Raw genomic sequence first — 21,256 nt, 5'->3', positions numbered from 1 at the left:
TTGGTTTGCAGCTGTGGCCCTCCTGGCCTTTGGTCTTTCTCCTTAGACCTTGGCCCTGGCTCCTAGGTCAGTTAAGACCTGTGGGCTCTCCTGCCCCACCAGTCTCCAGCTGTGGCCCTTCTTGGCCTTCAGTCTGCCTGAGCCCTGGCTCTGCTCCTAGGCCAGTGTGAGCTACAGGCACCCTGGCCCCACCTGCTCCCAGGCCCTCTACCCTCCTTTTGGGCCCTCTAGCTCCTGTTCTCTCCCTGGGCTTGCTAGGACCTCCTTACTTCCCCTTAGTCCTTTCCACAAACCACCAGATGCTCCGCAGCCCTAAGGCTGCATACCCACAGACATACCTGATGTGAGTCATAGTCACTCTTCCAGCAGCCTGCTCAGGAGCTCCTTCTGTCAGCTACCTGGGTGAGACTCCCTACCTACCTTAGGCCCTGGGATTATATATACCTCAAGCCCAACCCCCTTCCAGTTGGGCATCTTCCCTGATAGCTTTCTGAGTTTTCTAGAGCCCTCTCTCTTCTTAAAATGACAGAAGCATACTAAGCACCCTGTCACCAAAGGACATAATGTAGAGCAAGCCTTGGACTATTCCAAGTTATACCAGGGGACTATTCAGTCATGACCAGGGACCCTGGTTTTCTCTTATTAAAAAAATCCCCCATTTTTGGATATAAACCCTGCCCCAAAATCCACTTGAAAACACTCAGAAGCTTTATATATCATATAGTTTCATAGTTTCTACGGTCCAAAGGGACCTCAACAGATAATCAAGTCCGACCCCCTGCCATGGGCAGGAACAAGTTCTGGGATCATAATATTCCAGCCAGATATCTATCCAACCTTCTCTTGAAGACCCCCAAGGTAGGGGAGAATACCACCTCCCTTGGGAGCCCATTCCAGAGCCTGGCAGCCCTAACTGTAAAGTAATGCCTCCTGATATCAAGCCTGAACCTGCTCTCAATCAATTTCTGGCTGTTATTCCTTGTTATCCCAGGTGGTGCCCGAGGGAACAGAGCCTCACCTATTTTCTGCTGGTCCCCCTGGTGAGTTTATAGACAGCCACCAGATCCCCTCTCAGTCTTCTCTTGTGGAGGCTGAATAGATTCAGGCCCTTTAGTCTATCTTCGTAGGGCCTGCCCCGCTGCCCCCTGACCTCCTCTGGACCCTCTCAAGGGGTTATTTATGAGAAAATACTGTGCTGGCTGTAAAATGGGCCACCACATAATGACCTGTAACATGTACTCACTAATGGGTTATAATATAATTAGTTACACATCACTGCATAATGGTAGATGATATCAGCTATCTCTATACTCACTGAATAAACAGTTTTGTTTTTTACAGCATGTAACTAGCATCTCTCAAAAGAAAAATCAGTAAGGATAGTTGCTTAAAGAGATCAAAATGTCCTACAGTATAGATTACCAGACAATTTTTGTTTTCCTTTTTCTGAGGCAAGTGGTTCAAGACAACCAAGCATTAAGTCAATGCCATTTCAAAATCACAGCTATAACTCTTCTAAGTGCTAGTACTAACCATTTTAGTGGCTAGTACTCCCACTTCCCCAAAATTTGCAGCTGCAGGAAGCAAATTGGTATGAGTAAATGCAGTGTTGGAGGGATGTTGTAGCCACGATAAATGCAGGAAATATGCAAGAGGCAAGGATATTTTTAAGAGGTGATGTTTTTTATTGGACCAATTGCATGGTTAGGAAAGATTTTAGACAAGATTTTTAGTACAAAGTACTCTTCTTTATGTCTGATAAGGAAAATGTTGCATGAGTATACATTAGTATATATCAGTACACATTTTATTTTCTTACTGATTTATGAAGTGAATGCAAGGTATCGTATTAACTGCAAGAGCAAGCAACACACTGAATATCTCACAAACATTCAGTGACTTTCTCCTGTAGAGGAGATTTTACTAAAACCTGTCTTCATGGCATATTCATTTTCATGGCAAAGTTTAGTTATCAGTAATTCACATTTCTATAAAAGGTCTGTAAAAATAACCCTCATGCTCTCTTCTGTTGAACAAGCTGTATAAACATAAAAATGGTTTCAAAGGTATTCTGTCTAAAATGTTGCAAGAAATTTGTGTCCCTTCTTCAAAGGTATCTAGGCAAAATAGTAACTGTGCTCTGAGTTTGCCAGTCACTTTCTTCTAGTTTTATGTCTTAAACCACAAGTTGGCAAACTACGGCTCAGGGGCCATATTTGGCCCACGAAGACATTGGATATGACTCATGAAGGTCTGATCCAGCTCAAGGCAGAGCCTCCCACAGCTAGTGGGGCAGCTGGGGACTTGTGGGGGTCACATCCGAGTAGGCCTAGTTTCCGCATCAGCCTCATGCTATCTGACAACTGCTGTGTTAACCCCAGGATTGCCGGCTGTGCCAACATCTCTCCCAGCAGCAATGGTGTCTCTCACAATGGGTAGGGGGGCTGTGAGGCTGACAAGCTGAGCGTTGAAGAGAAGCCCTAAGAAGGATAACATCACCGAGAAGTGAAGGCCTGACGCATAACTTCGCCATGACGCCCACTGAAGCCCTGATCGTGCAGTTCTTTGTTATGAATCTGATCATGTGTATATGTATTTGTGCTGGTTTGATTTGATCTCTAGAGAACGAACTTCTTATATTAGCAAATTTTGTGTTTACTCGTTTGGTTCAGCAACCCGTAGTAAGAGCTCTTAATAACTCGAGTGACGAGTGCGCGGTCTAATTTAGCTATGCCTTCAGCAAGGGGGGATGTCACAACCCAAAGGGTGTGATTTTTGTTTTTGTGTGCTTCGGCACTGCTAAATTGTTCCCACTAAATTATAGCTTCTTTGCACGGTGGAGTTTTCTGCTGCAAAAGAGAACCCCGGTGCAAGGGAGAATTTCCCGCCAATTTGAAGCTTTCTTTGCAGGGTGCATTTCTTTGTTGCAGCACAGAAATGCTCGTTGCAAAGAGTTCCCGCCATTTGTATGCTAATTCGAGTCCCATTATTGACCAGCACCAGGAGGAGGAGACTTCACGCTGTGTGAAGATCTCTAAGCGCTGCGGATCCCTACGGACCCAACGCATTTCAAGCAGGCAACAGAGGTCTGATCAGCCTCTAGCCTCTCCCCGTCGCCGATAGATTCCTAGACGTATCCCTCCCTGCGCGCAAAAGAACCGGACCCACGAAGCCTAGCAAACTTTGTGTGGATGAGTGAGCAGAAGGACCCGCGGAGCCTAGCAAACTTCGTGTGAGTTTATTCAGAGCTCTTTCGGACGAGTACTTTCTTCGGTTGACACGACGGGCTCGCGTGTTTAGAGCCTTCAGCCGGATTGGGCTAGAGTTCACGAGTTTAGAACTCTTGTCCGCCTCTCTTCTTTCCTGTCTGTAACCGCAACTCAAGCAAGTTTTCCAGCCTACACCACGACCATCTTTGGTGTAAGTAAACAATCTTTAAAACTACCGCTAAGCGTTTGTGCCTAATTCCAGCTCGTCGCCCTCCCTCTCCGATCCAGCATGCCCGGGCTGCTGGCCACAGCCCGTGTGCAGCACGAAAAAGGGCTCGGGTCGCTCCCGGCCCACACAATACCCATATCAGTGAAGATTTATGAGTTTGGTATTATAATATTATAATACTAACTTTGCTTGAAGTTCAGAGCTTGGAAGGATTATAGAGATCGGAGAAGAAGAAATGATAAATTCACTCATATTCCTTTTCTGCTCCCTCCCACCAACACATGCTTTTAGCCAAATAACAGATTTATTAGAACATTTCTTCAAAGTGATTTTGATTTTACTGGTAGGGAGGAACCATAAGCAAATATGTCAGTACTTGTCTGAACATCTGACTAAGGTAAAAATGAAGTTAAGTGTAGTCAAATATATCATTTTCTTTAGTGAGTTCTGCAGTGGATTATAACAAGAACATATTGAAGTATTTGTGTGTTTACACCCTGAAATTTTACCTCCTACCACAGCAAGCCAGAGGGAGCCAGAGGGAAACACCACTGCAAGCAAAAGACAGAAAATAAGTATATTTCCTCTCTAGGGCAGTGCCTATCCCACTAAGCCACAGAGGCAGGCTCTGTCTGGTGCACTATGCTCCTAACCCCACATATTTTCCCTTCTTGGCTGCACTCTGAACCCCCACCAAAATGAGGGGTGAAACATGTTCTTTACCTAGTGGCTGCCCTGAATGCCTTATTGGTTAAGGCGCTTAGCTGGGAAGAGGGAGAAATGCATTCAAACCCTTGTAGATTGAAGGGGACCTAAAATCTGGGTGACCCTTTCCCTGGGCAAATGCTCTGATCACCAAGCTCTTGGATTCAAAAGGCGGGAGTACCCTCCATGATCAAACAACCACTCAAAATGTTTCCGCTGACAACACTTTCAGGAATATACTTGCAGTTACATGCTTTCCTGGACAGCATAGGATCACCACAGAGTGAAGGTGACTGTTGCCAATCCTTTCTACATATGCTTAGAAAGACCTATTTGCTGCGTCCAGATGAGCAGGGGCGTGTGCTTGCAACAGCACAAATAGTACTGGCACAAATTTGTGCCGCCACTTTGTGCCACAGTACACAGCCCTGCATGTGTGCTTTGTTGCGGGACACACTGTCTTGCTGTGGGCAAACTGCCCTTGCCCAGCTCCTTTTGGCTCCTGGCATGATGGGGTAACCGGGGCACAAATGGAACATAGAGACGCTCTGGCCAGCAGCCAGAGAGTCTCACTGGAGGACCAAGGCTCTGCTTTTTCCCCTCCATGCTATTCTTTGCTACTGGAAAATCCTGGTAGGAAATTTTATATCCTGCACTGCCAATCTGCAGCATGGGGCATGTTTTAACATTCCATGCATGCAGTTTGTGGTACCACAAAGAGTCGGTGGTGCCACAAACCGCACACCCACTCTCATCTGGATGCAGTCATTTAGTTATGCAGATGAAAATTCCATATTTTCACACATCCCCCTCACCTCCAAATAAGACATGCACTTTGTGGCTTTTTTCCAGAGTCATGGTCTAAAGTTGGTTTTGTCAGAGAGAGGCAGTGCTGCAAGATGCCTGCCAGCTTCTTTCCTGGGCAAAAAGTAGGAAGGATGGCATCCAGTATCAACCTTGTCACAGCCATTCTCAAATTGCCAGCGGTTTTTAGCTGCTCATTTTTGGCAGCAGTGTTTTCATGCTTAAACTCCTCCATGCTTTTATTCTAGTGAAGAAAATCCTCTTAAGACATGTACCCTGATTTTTGAGGGCTGTTTTTTGAGGGGAGAGGTGCATGTAACAGGCAAGGAAATACAGTAAGGTCTAAAAATATGTGTAAGAATGAAAAGAGCCTCTTACACACCTCAATGAAGCCAAACTTATATACATCCTTTAGATGACATAGGATTTAAAGCTACTGATTCAAGGTTTATTTACTTTGCATACACACCTGTATACCTCCCCATCCTATGAAAAAAGATCCTCAGTTGTGATATATTGTACTCATAGACTATTTTAAAATAAATATAATAAAATATGGTTGATGCATATTAAATCATGTGATAGTCACATTTTATAACAAGAACAATTTAAATATACAATGGTTACTTACATCAGTTTTTGGTCGTGCTCCAGATGACACTGGACATGGCAAACCATCTAGCTCTTGGTAGCCTGCCCTCTTACTTGTACAGATTCCCTTTCTCTGATGATCTCTGTGAGGGTTTGTCTCCACTTTAATAGCACACTGTAAATGATAAATTAATACTTAATAAAGAAAAGTAATAAAGCTTTTTAAGAATGGGAACCACAAAAATAATGCAACAATTGGGTTTGTGTCCTTTTTAAGACTTCTACAATGTGAAATATAAATTAGGGCTACAATTTTTTCGTATTTAATTTTTTTTATCTGTTTATATTTCCATATTAGAAATCCAAGTCTTGTCCATAGAGGCACGCAGACAACTATGGCATGAGTAGGAATACCATGTAACAACATAAATGCCAAACAAGAAAAACCCCATTATCTGAGAATAGTAAATAATTTTATTAGAACAACATCCATGACACTTCAAATTAAAAGCTGAGAATGCAGCCAAATCCACTTCCTTGCATTCTGTAATGACTGCGCAGTAGCATTTCATGGAGATGCGCCCAGTATTGTAGAGTTTGACAAGCAATAGGACTTGAACGCGGCCTCTGGATGATTAATGTAAATTCAGCCACATTCCAAATACATAGTACTTTTTTTCTTCTTTTTCCTGGTCACATGTGCAGCTCAATATATTTCTGGTTGTGTTGAAAAACATCTACCTTAAATAATACAGTATGGACTCACATGGCTTCCTGGAATTGCATTTCTTGTTCATTTATAGTTTTAACTATGTATCCTTGATCTTGCATTATTAATGGCTACATGGAAAATTTACTCCTGTCTTTAATAAGGCTCAGCATGTAGCTATGCTACCCCAAAAGGAAAGCTGGCAAAGAATTCTATTACATTTTACATGCCCAAATGGCACTTACCTGGTCATGTACCTGCCATTTGTGCACTTACCCACCATTTGAAGTATTGTTTCTAAGGGTAGCATGGTGCACTGCACATTAGCCAGACAAATTTGTGAGTCTATACACACATACAGTGGGCAAGCATAAACTATGACATTCTACCTGACAAAGACCTGTGACTAACAGGTAGTAGATGTCAGTAGGCAGCGAAAAACTCTGTTATTTTAACCTCAATACAAGAGTGATTAGGGCATTTCCCCAGATACCAAAAGACCCACGTTTAAGATTCACTGGGTGCATCTGCAGGTTCATTAATGTGGTGTAATTACGGCACATTAAGTTTAGTACCTGGAATGACAGGTACTAACTTAATGCGCTATAATTGGCGCTACTGTGCGTTAGTCCAGATGAATTTTTTTTTATGATGTCAAAGACATCATTAGACAAAATCTACTGCACATTAGCATGGGCTTTGCCTGCTGTGCTAATGCACAGAATTAGTTTTCTGCATATTAAGTGTCTCATGTAGACATGCCCACTGTTACACAGGGAAGACTTGACCCTGCATCTTTCTGACCTCTCAGCAGAGTGCTCTGTCATACCACAGTCAGTGTCCTTTACAGCCTCTTGTTGAAGCTGGCCCCCAATAGGAGCAGCCAATAGGAGAAAGATATGTGAGGCCAAGAGGAAGAAATAAAGGTGGCAGGTCTGTGGCTCGAGACAGCTGCCTCTTAAGAGAGAAGGCTCCAAGGTGCACCCTTGCAGAAGCTTTCCCAATGCTCTCCATCCATTTTATTCAGTGTTTACTAAACGCAAAGTGCAGTGGCTCAGCTTTAAAAGGGGAAGCAAAAAGGCTACAGAATAATGCCTAAGCTGTGGCCCAGTGTTGAAAATACTATTGTAGAAAGTCAGAGGCATCCAGGTTTGAGTGCCCTCATCACTAGACTATTGGCATAAACCCTGGAAGAGTTCTTCTCATCTTGGGACTTACATGCCAAATACCTGTCTGGCCTGAGTGCAGCCTCCTATGCATGATCAATAGCTGTGTGGACACTTACATATCCACACTGCAGGTAGACTAGGACTTCATGTAAGTACCAAAAAATGGGAGGCACATGGCTGGAAAACTGCCATGTAGGCATGTAAAGGGAAATAGGATTCTGTCCTAAGAATCTTAGCTCATTCTCTGGCTGTCCTCCTCAATGAAGGGCGGTTTAATCTGCTGCAGGCCAGTAAAGCATTACTGTATTTTCTCACATACAACACATACCTTTTCCCTAAAATTCAGCTGCTGAAAATTGGGGTTAATATAAGCAAAGAAATATAGTAATACCATTTTCTGCCTCTGCTGGTGGAAAGGAAAAATAAAGCTGCACATGCTGCACAGAGGGCAGTGCAATGAACACACGAGGCTCCCTAGCTGCTAGCTTTCTCTTTCCTTCGGCAGAGGCTCATGCTTCAAAAGCTGCTACTCATTTGTTTAGTGCTATTTATCAGTATTTTCAAAGAAAGGTCTTGTTTTCTTCATTCTGCCTTTAAAAAATAAGGTGCATAGCTTAGGTAAGTATCTTATTCGGGAGTGTGATGTATACGAGAAGACACAGTATTTCCCCGGACACATTTGGGAGGCTGTAAGACAGTGGGCGCATCTACATGAGATACTGACTGAGCAGCAGCTGAAAAATACTGTGCAGTAGCATGTCACAGGATGGATGGTGTTAGTATGCTACTGTGCAGTATTATTAGGCTACTGCACAATAGCAGCACTGTAATGGGGCCCCTACGCCGTTACTGAGAAGGGAGGGCAGAGCCCAGGGGGCTGGCAGGTCCAACAAGCCCAGGCACGGGTCAAAAAGGGACGAAAAGACTGAAACAAGCAGTTACAACCAGAGCCAGCAGCAGTGGCAAGGAGCTCTGTAGCTGCCTGAGATCGGCCAGGGCAGGCAGCCCCGGGAGGCAAGAGACCAGCAGGAGGAGGAGACAGAGCCCTATAAACATAGGCCCCACAGGATGCATGGCAAACAAGCTCCTGGCTGAGAAGCAGCCAAGGAGTACCTGAATAACTGCTGGGAGCTACTGGCCAAACTGTGAGTCGTCAGGAGGGCCGAACCTGAGAGGTGGCTGCCCTGGGTACTTGCCTGCCTGCCTCTTGATGGGGGTAAGCTACCCCTGTGGGTTAAAGGGATAGTATCCTATTTTTTTCTGTTTAGTGTTATTCAATTGTCCAGGAGGTGAGAGTTTTGGTTATAGCCAGGGGGCTTTTCTTTTGGTTAGGGTTTGCAACCAGTGGCTTGGATTTGTGATTAAAGGACTGGTTTGGAAGTCCCATTGGTGCCGGAGGGGCACATATCAGCCCTGAGCACTGCCAGGGGCAGGCTCAAGGCATTGTGGATAAGTAGCAAGCCCAGAGCAGGGCACATGTGGGGACCAGCAAACCCAGGGCTCAGAGCAGGGCACAGTGTGGGCGGCAGTGAGCCCAGAGCCCAGAACAGTGCAGACAGGCCTGCAGCAGGAGGAGACAAGGCTTGAAACCAAAGCCAGCCCAGCACAGTAAGCCTAGGCCATGGGATACAGCTGAGAGAAAGAGAGACTGAGGCTGGATGGGCCAAGTCCTGACAAACACATCTGAGCACTCAAGATGTTAGCTAGCTCACTGACCAAGGGCTGGGACCTAGTTTGGGAATCTCTGAGGCAGTCTCTGTCATATGCAGAACACAATAGCTAGTCATGGCAGGAGAGAGATGGGAAATACCCTCAGAAGAGGAAACTGAGCTGGGGCTGGACAGCCACAAGGAGGCATTAATCACCTTTCTTTCCCTCCCCTGGGACAGCGCCTTGTTACAGTCCATTTGCAGGCACTACTGTGCAGTAACTCGTTATTGTACATGTATTTAGTACTTGCCAATACAAGTAGTAAATAAATGCGCAGTAATGAGACTGCACAGTAGCATCTCGTGTAGATACACCCAGTGTTGTAGAGTTTGACAAACAATAAGGCTTGGGCATGGCCTATGGGTGATTTGAGAAGAATTAAGAATATATCAAAGGAAATAGTAAGAAAAAATATAACCTGAAGGTACAGCTTTGTTTTATTGAAAATTATCTCTTTGATATAAAAATCATATTGCTATTTAAATATTATTTCTGTTTTTCTTTAATCAGTACTGTATCGCTGACTGATGCAATTAGACAAACGCAATTCTCAAATCTTTTATTTTTTCTATTACCCACAGTAGATATTGTAAATAAAATGGAAACTAAACAAATGTTTTCTACATAAGTGGAAGATACTGTGCACAGCAAGACATTTTCATGCTGCAAAGTATTTCATATATAAAGTATGAATATAATATTTCTGAGAAATATTTTTCTGAGGGACATCTTAGATGAACTGTTCTACTAAATTACTGTTTTCAAAAACTAGTGAGCTAGTTCTATTATTACTTTCAAATGAAAGGGGAACCTTTTTTGGGTAGTGATGCTTAATACATGTCAGAATAATTTTGGTGACTTTTTCAGAAAATAACTTCATGCCAGGTAGACTGCTTTCTGATTTCTCTTGACCAGGCATATAATCATCTGCTGTGTCCTGTTTCCCAATATAAAACTAAATTGCAGCAACTTGAAGCTTGTAGAAATGCAAAGAGAGGAGTGGCAAATGATTTTTTTTTAATAATTTAAAATTGCAGAATGTGGCTGATAAATAAGTCGTGTCTTAAATACTGTTCACTTTAAAATGTACTAACTCCTCCCTCCATGATTTTACATGCATTTCATTAACAATATGAATTCCTGTCACTCCAAGCTAAATATTTAGTTTTACCCCTCCATGTCAAATTTGTATCCAATAGAGATTTATTCATAAAAAATGTGAGAAGAAACCCCAGAGAATCTTCAAAGAGTGAGTTCAATTAGCAGATTAAAAAAAACCCTTCACATGAAAGTGGACCAATTCAACCAAGAGATTAAATTATAGTCTATCCTCCTGAGATTCAGTATCTGCTGCACAAAAAATATTCTATCATCAATTAAAAATATTCTCGCATCTTCAGGAGATTGATCTTCAAGTGGAAGCTCCAAACATGTTTTTCATATATATGGCAAAGTGACCTATGACTGAAATCTTATACCTCTGACTTATCACATTATCTGAACTTATATATTTCTGTCAAAAACTCTTTTGAAACTACTTGCCTCAGTGATAGTCTATGCAAAGAAATTAAGAGTGAAATGTATGGACTGATTAATCACAATATCCATTTCTTAAGTAAAAGATCATGCAATTTGCAATTAGAAGGAAGTATACAAGTTGGAAAGAACTTTGTCCATGTTAGTGTGGATATCACTAATAAAATATTTAATGGACACAGAACTAGTTACTACCTTTACTAATATAAAGGCTGTCTTTTAAGAACTAGGGTCAAAATAGGACAAAATGTTTTTAAAAAATTAAAAAAAAATAATGCACCAATATAGCAGCATATTTTCTTATAATGCATGTGCTGTATGCTGCTTTGGTTCTGCTGTATACCTACAACTTTTATACCTGAAATTCTTTTATTTTTTACATATTACATTAAAAAAAAAACTTGTATAGTTAATTCTTTTGTTATCTTTCATAAAAAGAAGTATGCTTACAAAAATCTGCGTTATGCTTCCCAGGTTCCCAGATAGCTGCAAAATGCTTATCCTGTGATGCTTCTCATTACAGCAATCCATTATGAAATCCAAAGAGGGCTTTGTGTTTCACTTTAGAAAAAATTACTTCTATTCTAACTAACGATTAAATCAGAAGAAAAGTTGTAGCATCCTCACATAATCATAAAGGGTCTGACATCTACCCTTAGAAGCAGGCAGCTTTCATGTAGTTGTTTAAATAATTTAGAATTGGTCTAATAAAAGATATCAGATTTGCCCAAAGAACCTTGTCTGCCTCAGATCTAAACTAAAATTCAACCTAATTTATTGAGTGAGCCTACTTATTACAGAAAACTTAGTTTTCAAAATCACCCCTTTATTGGGGCATCTCTGTAAAACTGAAATTTTTAAGCTTTAACACCAAATTTCCTTACTTTTATTGGGGCTCACTGCAAATCACATGATGTGAATGTTTAAAAGTTAATTTCTCTTTTCTTTTAGTTTAAAGCCTACCTTCCCTGCCAAAAAATATAAATCTCTTCATAGAAGTTTGTCTGAAGCTGTTGATTCTTTTGCATATAATCTGAACTGCTTACACAAGAAAGCATTGGGTGATCAAGTAACATCATAAACAAGACCTAAATGGCATGGCAAGGGAGCCTGACCTTGTTCATCTGGTGTCTGAACAAAATACAGGCAGTCCTCGGACTTACGACACAATTGGTTCCTAAAAACCGTGTCTTAAATAGAAACATCATAACTCGGAATCGATTTTCCCATAGGGACAATGTCATAAGTGGGGGACTGGTTCCTGAACTGAGGCCCAATACCCTATTTTCATAAAAAATAACCCAGAATTTTGTACTCATTCAATTATAGATGAGTAGTATAACTACATTAATGTGTTTATATTATAAATAGCAATCATATTGATTTGGAAGGACTTCTTTGAGGCAACTTTGCTGGACTTTTTGAAGGGCTTTTGGTTGGACTTTTTGAAGGGTTCTTGGCTTCTCAGGAGACTTGACTGCAGTCTTGACAAAACAGTCCTCTCAGGGATATGCTATTATTGACTGAGCTTTGACCATGGCTTCCATGAATGCTATCATTTGTAATTAAGCAAGAGACTACTTTTTGCAGTTCATGTGGTGGTCTCAGCTGGCCAAACAAGAAATGAACCTATTAAATGGCTGTTATGGTCAGGAACCCCTTGAACTTCACCTTGATCAGCCAGTCATGTAGCACAGTGGTTCTCAACCTTTTTTGTACCAGGACCCATTTGTAAACATCAATGGCCAGTCCTGACCCAGTGCCCCTCACTCCTGACCCATTGCCCCCACCCCCAGCCCTGCACTGTGTGGGGCAATAGGGGCCCCCAAGCAGTCCCTTGCAGGCTGGAACTCTGGCAGCCTGTACAGGAAAAGCCAGAGTTTCCTACATTTTTCTCTTTTAAAGGAGAATCCATTTTTTAAAGTTTTTTTGGCAACCCTCTCGTATATTCTTATGACCCACTTTTGAGTCACAACCCATGGGTTGAGAAATGCTGATTTAGCACATAGGGAGCAGTTGTGGATGTCTTTCCCCCTCAGCCACCATCACTCTATTTTTATGAAGATTCATTGCTATAGAGAGTGTGAATGGTAGTACTTTGCACTGATAACAGTTGGGCACTGTGAAGTTCATGTAGTCTCTGGGAGATGGGTGGACAGTTACATGAAAGTGCTCTTCCTGCTCAACCTTTACAGGTTGAAGATACAGCTCAGATTTTGTTCCTTCTCTGGATAAGGGAATAACAGATCACAAGCCTTACTTTGTGTGCTCTAATATTCTACCCGAGTCACCTAAAGTCCTAAACAAAGCAAACCACACCCCCAAAAAACAAAAGGAAAAAAGGAGCCACTCTGTAACAGGGGGCCTGCTCGGGGCCGATCTCTGTGGCCCACCCACCTGTTCCTGGGCCAACCACCCGCATTCTCTCCTGCCATGCCTTGATGTTAATTGATTAATTAGATGTTAATTAAGCGGGAGGCTGCCTATTTACTGCCCCAATGCCAGGGGGCACTATCTGCGGCTCCTTTCCTCTCCTACACCGCAGCCCAAGTCTCGTGGATGGCATCTAGGTGTAATTCTCATTAGCCCCCACACTGGGCCCTAGAATCCTTCTATCAGGTCCCCTCCAAGATGCCTCCATTCAGGCGGCCTCCCCCGCCTTCATTCGGCTATCTAGTTCCCTGAAACTACTTTCCCCTCTTGGGTGTGGTCCCCCCGGGACCTTTGGCTACCAGCCCTGGCCCACTTCCAGGCCAGTCGGGACCCCAGGCCCTCGACTCTTCGGCATCCCTTGCGGTGGGCCCCTGGCCCTTTTGACGGTCCTGGTCCTGGCCCCAGCATGGGCCAGTCGAGGGTATTCTCTTGATCAGGTCCGAGTCTCTAGCCCCTCTCTCTCTCCAGGGTCTGCCCTCTGGGTTCTACGCACAATGGGGTTACCCACCCGGTAGTGGAGGCTAGGGGTGAAGGCGCCCTGGCCTGGCATTTCCTGGGGGCTTCCGCGCCACTGCAAGCCTCACCAGGCCACCCACTCCCGGCAGGGTGCAGTTTTAGGTCGTACCCAGGACCAAGGAGCCTCCTACCATCCCCTACAGCTCCTCCCTTACCTCCAGATGTAGATCTGCAGTCAGGCCATGTTGTTGCCTGGCCTCTCACAGCAAAACTGCTGTGTTTATATGGGCAGCCCCAGTTGGCTGCCCTAATCAGACACTTGGCAGCTGCCAGCTCCAGGCCCTTAAAGTGGCAGGCACAACCAGTGCCCTGCCACACACTCCTTTTATCAACACATTCTCATGTGAAGAGTCCCTCAAAGGGGATGTGAAAGGTAAGTGGCTAACAGTGGGTCCTAGCAGGGGTCCGTCCATTGTCTCCTCCTCTCCAGCTCCCCCTCCCCTGTCCCCTACTGACCAGCTTGGAGTCAGGGTCCAGCTCCCTGCTGCAGCGGGCAGGGACTGCCCAAATCACCAAACTCTCCAAATCAATCAATTCAGACCTTTTAACTGGTGCCCCAATTCAAGTCGGAGATTTGTCCACCGAATTGGGCCAAATCTCCTCCGAACTGAATCAGCACCCAAAGCTTCGCAGAGCCCTACTTTTCATCAGTAGATCTCAAATCACTTTACAAAGGAAAAAGGAACAGGACTTGTAACCATGTTGGATGTGATGGAAGAGAAGTCTGGAGCAAGGCAGAAGGGAGCAAGATAGTTTTTGAACATTCTGGACTTACTATTATGTACCTTCTGAAAGTCCACTCAAATCTGTGTTCTAGAGCAGGGTTGAGTATATAATTGAGAAGGAGGAAGATTAGTGATTCCCATTGTGTGTTCATTTCTTCTTTGGAGAGAAGTCCAGCTTACTGAACCAATAAAATGGACTCTGTCTTGTTTCTGGATGATGGAAGTTTGCCATGCTATATGGGGATGTGTAGCAGGGCACTAAGGTGCCTGCTACTGAGAGAACCAGGAAGACTCCTCAGGTGCCGGTTGCTGAGGCAACTAGAGGGAGCTAATGATCCGCACCTGCCTGGCCAGCTGACAAGAAGGGGCAAGGCCTGGCTCCTATATAAACCACAGGCAGGAGGTCAGGTGGCAGTTCTCTACCAGCAGCCCAGGAGGAGAGAGCTCTCATCCATGTTGCAAAGGAGAGGCCTGAGGAAGGAGCTGCATCTTATACTGCAGAGAGAGAAAGGATCCCTGGTAGGACTCAACGTTGTTATGGCCGTGCAGCTTATGTTTATGTTGTAGCCAAGAGGCTTGTGTTTGTTTGCTATTTTGTTACACCGGTGGTTTGGGAGAGGCTATTAGGGGATGGAGGAGGCCTCATAGGGGACTCACAATAGTGTGGGGACCCCAGCGCCAGTGAGGGCGCTGCATACGGGGTACATAGACCCCAGCCCCAGAGAGGGGCAGTTGAGAAGCCCAGAGAAGGGGGTGTTGTTGAGCAGCCCCAGTGTGGGCATGGTGAGCCCCAGAGAAGGGGGCAGCCTTGTGGTGAGCCCGAGAGAAGGGCGGCGTACTGAGAAGGCCCTGAGAGAAGGGCGTGGAGAGAGAGAGAGAGAGGTGGGACTGCAGAGAGCCCGAGTGCCAGAGAGGGTATGGAGAGAGGGACAGAATAACATCCATTACATCTGCGAGGCTTGGGGCATGGTATTGGGGTGGTAGGAGCCACGCATAGCCCATAAGGCTAGAGGACAAAGATAACAGGATAACCGTGTACCAGAAGGCGAAAGGCAGCCTCCCTTTAATAGATATATATATGATCAAAGTCGTGGCGGGCGAGAATCGGAAGGTGCCAGTCAGCAACAAGAAACAGTAAAGGAGGCAACAGGGGAGTACACGGCGACCCTGACGTCCCTCCTGTTACACGATGTGGTTTACGTCTCCCAGCAGCTCAAGGTGGCCCTCAATTCTTTCAGGGCATGTACAGTATTGTCTATACCAGGGTTATTCAACTGTGTAGTGGCCAGAGGCCATAGGCTGCATGGGCCACAGGCATTCCCTGAGCCACATGCTGCATGAGCTGTACAGGCTGCCCCACCACGCAAGCTGCATGGACTCCCAGGACTCCCATGGGCTATGCTGTCCCACTCACAGGGGCAGGACCAGGAAACAGAAGCTAGAGGAAGAATCGGGAGCCTAGAGACCCCCAGCAGCATCAGGAACATGGGAGGGAAACAGCAGCCAGGCAGGAACCCACTGGCTGCAAGTTGAACAGCCTTGTTTGATACATTTACCCAAAAGTTCCATTTTCTTGAAAAGAAGATTTTCTTTTGTGGTTTGTACTTCCTTGAGGATAGCCAAAACCTGTAGCCATGAGGCTCTTTATATTTTACAATAACAATATTGTTGTGGTAGATTAACTGAGAACGGCACCACCCAGTGCCTCATTAGAAAATTATATTTAATCAAGGGAGGTTAGTAATTAGAAATGCAGAGTTGCAAGTAGGCTATCCCAATAAACAGATCCATTTTCTCTGGTTTCTTATCCTCTAGGTGCACTCTTGAAGGATCTGGATTTCTCTTGGATGAAACAAGCAACTAACAACCAAAGATCAGAGTAAGAGTAGACATAGTTAAGCCCCTTCTGGTGGCCATGTTACAGTTTTTTGACCCTTTTCACTGTAGCTGAAATCATGGAGGTTTCTGTCCCAAGTTTGGAGAGGTCAAGAATTCTTCTGTTGATTGGAAGGACAATTCTTACAGGCCCTGATGCCAATAAAGTATGGAACAGTCCGTGCAAGTTTATTGTGTCTACTGATATCGAACGTGTTTGTTTCTCTCGTTGGTGATATTGGTAAGCTTTAAAAACCATCCAGTGCTGTTACTGACACATTGACATCTTTTGGAGGAGAGATGCTGTTCTCCCCATTCTGCAATGAACGGTGCCAGACTTTCTCTCAGTCTGATATCATTGGTTTGGCCATAGGTGACAGCAAAAAATGTGACCACCACCATTTCTTTCAATGAGATGGTGAGTAGGTTCTAGAGGTTTAGAGCAGGTTATGGCTTGTTTCCTCATGTCAGTCAGTTCACTGCCAATCACAGTGAAACTGTAATGAACTGTTTAACAATGAGCCTTCAGGTCTGTTCAGTGGATTACCTGCTGACCAGAGGATGGATGCTTCTTATTTGAAGGTGTTAAAAAGATGTGACCTGGTGAAGAAGGCGAGGAGTATGTTTCCTCCAGAGAACTGTTGAGGTAAAGAGTGATCTAGGTACTGGGATCTGTTCTTATGCCTGCAGTGTTCTTAGTGCTGAGGATCTCTCTCTGCACTGTTGACTCCTTCAGCATGATATGTATTTTCTTACAGAGTTGATGATCAGGGATCCTGGTTTTCTCCGATTAAAAAATCTCCAATTTTTTGTGTTACTTGTTTAAATGCAAAAATTGGGGATTTTTTTTTTTAATCAGAGAAAACCAGGATCTCTGTTGATCATGGCGCCTGTGTGGTCATTAGTACTAATGGTGCCAAGGTATGTTCTGTCAGTACCACAAGGATGACCACCTTCATATCATTAGCCTCTCTATTGTATAGGACTAAGCAATCTTATCCTCAGAAGTGCGTTTTTATCCTTTCTTGAGGTATCAAGAGTCTTGGTTTCTTTGCTCAGAATGTCCACTCTTGGAACTCACCTTTGGTATTAAAAGGTATCAGCATTTTAGATGACCGTGCTGGGATCCTCAGCAGTGTCTTCCTTTTGGTTGTCATGGAACTACTGGAGTCAGCTTTTGGTGCATCACATGTCTACTGGAGGACATTGATTTCTTTAGTATGTAATTGCAGTTGGCATTTGGTTCTTCAGGGTCTGAAGTGTCCTTTTCCCAGCAAAGTGGAGCTTTAGCTCAGCTTTCACTCGAGCAGAATAGGCAGTTGCTATGATTGGTGGTAGAATCAGGCCATCACACAGTGGTAATAACTTCAAGTCTGAAGGCTTGGAGTCCCCCATGAAGCAGAAGAGAAGAGTGCTTAGCTGTGCTTATACAAAGGGACTGTGTTTGAGAAGCATTTTCCTTCTCACTCTCAAATTTGAATAAAGTGGATAGAATGATTCCTACCAGAATGTAGATAATTATCCAGTTCACAGATAAATGAGTAAAGGATAAGTGGATGTTGAAAAGAAGTAGGGCTGGTAGTGCTGGGTTGTGTCTTGCTGCCACCTACAGTGAGAACTGAGAGAAGGTCATAGATGCTTTTGCCCTTTGTATGGAAGTGTGAGAAGGCACAGGGCACATGCACAGCTCGAATGGACACTCTTTTTTTTTTTTTTTTTTTTTTTTTTTAAGACTAATCTCACAGACACGAGGCACACAAACACCTACAGTAGGAACAAAAACTACAAAAATACACACAAAGAACTTACATTTGTACTTATCTACCAGTTCTGAAAGAGAAGTGGCAAAGAACAAATTCTTGCCTAACAGAAAGTACCAACTATATAGTATGGCTTCTCAAAACTAAATACTTGCTCCCAAACTAAGAAAAGAACTTAGGAAGTTATGAAAAAGATTACCACATCATAGCAATATTTATACCAATACACATACAATGTGGACTTTGCTATCCTACTAAAATAAACACTGAAGGGTAATTATATTCCTAATGAAAATAGGTATCTCCCTTGCTGTTAGACCTTACCGTCTCTTTGCGCCTTTTTGTACAAGGAGTACTGGTAGGAGAAGAGCCAGCACTGAGAGCCTCTTCAATATCTAAATTCAATTGTTCCAGCTTCTTCATCAGACATGACATAGAGTCTGACCACTCAGATCTTGTTTCTGGTTGGGTCTAAAAGAAAGCCAAATACAGAAATTCTTAAAATATTAAAAGCTGTTCATGATTTGTAATTTTTTTTGTGTGTACTGATGGTCAACCCTGCCTACCCCCTTATGACCTCCTTCATTTAGAAAGCTTCAACTATTATCTCTACCCCACTGATATGTATGCACGTGCTTTTCCCTGACTAAGCACAAGCCAACCACTCCTTGATATCAAAATCTATCTTTAACATTTCATCTTGCATCAAGCACTACCAGCTCAAGCTAAGTAGGCTCATAAACAAGCTCTTTATTTTTTCCTTCCTAAGCTCTTTTGATTTTCATCTTTCTTGATTTGCGTGAAAATAAAATTGATATTTCTCTTTCTCCACTAGGCTCATAACACTGGCGGTCACCCTACAATCCTTACTTTCTTTTTCACTGTACAGGTATGCTATCATCAGGGTTTACTGCTTTTTCCTATGTATCAGTTTGAAATCTGCCTGAATGATCAAAACACTTAATTTCCTACTCATTTTCTGTCTTGTTTGCCATCCCTTTCACTTTTTACATATTAAAACAACTTGTATAATCAACTCTTTTGTTATTTCTTTGTTATTAAGGAGAGCCCTTGCATGGAGTTCCATTTTTACCTTCAAACTACTTTTTTTTTCAGTCATCTCACTTTGATGGAGTATGAATATGTTCACATATACATCATTTCATTTAGTTGATTTCAACAGTCTGTGCACACCGATACTAATAATCCACTGCAACTCTAGAACACTGTCCTACCAAAACTCTTAAGGTGCTTTACAAACATGAAAGAGTTAAGCCTTGCAACACCTAGGTGAGCTAGGCAAGTCTCTCTTTGATAAATCCTTGTGTTGAATCATGTCCTCTTTTGGAGCCAGAAATTGGGACACAGAGAAGATAAGGCCAGATTATAATACATCTTATAGATGTAAAAGTGAACTCAGGCACCCAAAAGCTATTCTACTCCACCTTGCTGAGACCCTGAAAGTCTGCTGCTGCTTTTCAGAGATTTGATTTTAAAGGTAAGATTTAAGGGTATGTTACAAAAGTAGATACATTAATGAATCTTCAGGAATTTGAACACTGTAGAACACAATCATACTTAGGTGCTAAGTCCACTTTAAATGTTCCAGATAGAATAGGGTCTGGCCCAGGGTGACTTGATGGTCACACAATACAGGGCCCATCTACACATGAAATTTGTGCGATACAATAAACTCCAGTCTATATTGCACCAGAGTTTATTGCTCCTGGGCACAGAGTCTTCATGTGTGCCTGGGACCACAGCATCTTCAGCTGGGTTGGAGCAGCCCTGGCTGGCAGAACGCTGGGGGAGATCAGCCTGCCAGCCTGGGGCTGCTCTATCCTGGCTCAATGTGCTGTGGAGGGGCTGGTTGAGACATGAGGGTGCTCCAGTATGGGACCAGCCAGTAGGTAGCTCATGCACTGAAACACCCTCATGCCCCAGACAGCCCCATCAGCTTCTATGCATCTGTCACTGCACACTAAAGAATTTTGCCATAGGATAGTACTTGTGTTTACAAGTGCTAACCTGCAGTAAAGTTGATTAGTTTCCTGTGGCCTAATAGGGCTGCACATGTAGTCAGAGACTTTATTGCAAAGCTAATTAGGCAGCTCTGCAGTAAGCGTCTCATGTAGATGTGCCCACAGTGTGGCAGAGCCAGAAAAAGTATTGAGAGGAATGCTTATTTAACACCAATATTATGCCTCTCTAACTGGCTTGCCCTTGAAGGAGTTTCTCTCAATTACACCTGAGTGAGAGAAGAGTTATGTCTTAACCAGAAAATCATGCTTTGTTGCTTAGAAAGATAGTTTAGGCTCTATTTGCATTTACTTACTTATTTAGTACCATATTTACTTGAATACAAGACAAGGCTTCCTCCCCCTCACCCCCATCAGCCTGGGGGAAAAAGCCCCTCAACTTCATAGATTTCATAGACATTAGGGCTGGAAGGGACCTCGGAAGATCATCGAGTCCAGCCCCCTGCCCAAAGGGCAGGAAGTCAGCTGGGGTCATAGGATCCCAGCAAGATAAGCATCCAGTTTCATCTTGAAGGTGTTCAATGAAGGCGCTTGAACCACCTCCGGTGGCAGGCTGTTCCAGACCTTGGGGGCTCGGACAGTAAAGAAATTCTTCCTTATGTCCAGCCTGAAACGGTCTTGTAGTAGTTTGTGACCATTCGACCTCGTCATCCCTTGGGGTGCTCTGGTGAACAAACGTTCCCCCAGATGCTGGTGGTCACCCCTGATAAACTTGTAGGTGGCCATCAGATCACCCCTGAGCCTGCGCTTTTTCAGGCTAAAGAGCCCCAGGGCTCTCAGCCTGTCATCGTAGGGTCTGCTTCCCTGACCTCTGATCATGCGCGTGGCTCTTCTCTGGACTCTCTCAAGCTTCCTCCACATCCTTTTTGAATTGTGGAGCCCAAAACTGGACGCAGTACTCCAGCTGCGGCCTCACTAAGGCCGAGTACAAGGGGAGAATGACGTCCCGGGATTTGCTTGAGAAGCATCTATGGATGCAAGCCAGCGTTTTGGTCACTTTACTAGCCGCCGCATCGCATTGCAGGCTCATGTTCATCTTGTGGTCAAAGATGACCCCCAAGTCTCTTTCTTCCATAGTGCTAGCCAACATAGCTGGGCTATGATGCTCGCCAGCTCCTTGAGTACCCTGGGGTGAAGATTGTCAGGGCCAGCTGACTTGAAGGTATCCAGCTTCTCAAGATGTTCCTTCAGAAAGTCAGCATTAAAGGAGGGCAGGGGATCACCCTCACCCGGACTTCCCGGCCCT

The 21,256-nt window shown here is 44.0% G+C and overlaps 1 protein-coding gene across 4 annotated transcripts in view; it reads right to left on the bottom strand.

The window, feature by feature from the left end:
* The window catches only part of STARD13 (StAR related lipid transfer domain containing 13), a 499,481-nt gene that overhangs the window by 346,492 nt on the left and 131,733 nt on the right, over positions 1 to 21,256 (bottom strand). For all 4 annotated transcript variants that reach the window (XR_003094657.1, XM_025207089.1, XM_025207090.1 and 1 more), the window contains 2 exons: positions 18,296 to 18,442; positions 5,579 to 5,713 (listed from right to left, as the gene is read on the bottom strand). Coding sequence is in view for 3 of the 4 variants with exons in the window: in XM_025207089.1 (XP_025062874.1) it covers positions 5,579 to 5,713; positions 18,296 to 18,442 (282 nt within the window). In the remaining variant the exon portion in view is untranslated. The remainder of the gene's footprint in view (positions 1 to 5,578; positions 5,714 to 18,295; positions 18,443 to 21,256) is intronic.

The sequence above is a fragment of the Alligator sinensis genome, unplaced genomic scaffold (assembly GCF_000455745.1).
Source record: "Alligator sinensis unplaced genomic scaffold, ASM45574v1 scaffold406_1, whole genome shotgun sequence".
Lineage (NCBI taxonomy): Eukaryota > Metazoa > Chordata > Crocodylia > Alligatoridae > Alligator > Alligator sinensis.
The sequence above is the reverse complement of the archived record's forward strand: the minus strand, read 5'-3'. Positions and strand labels throughout refer to the sequence as shown.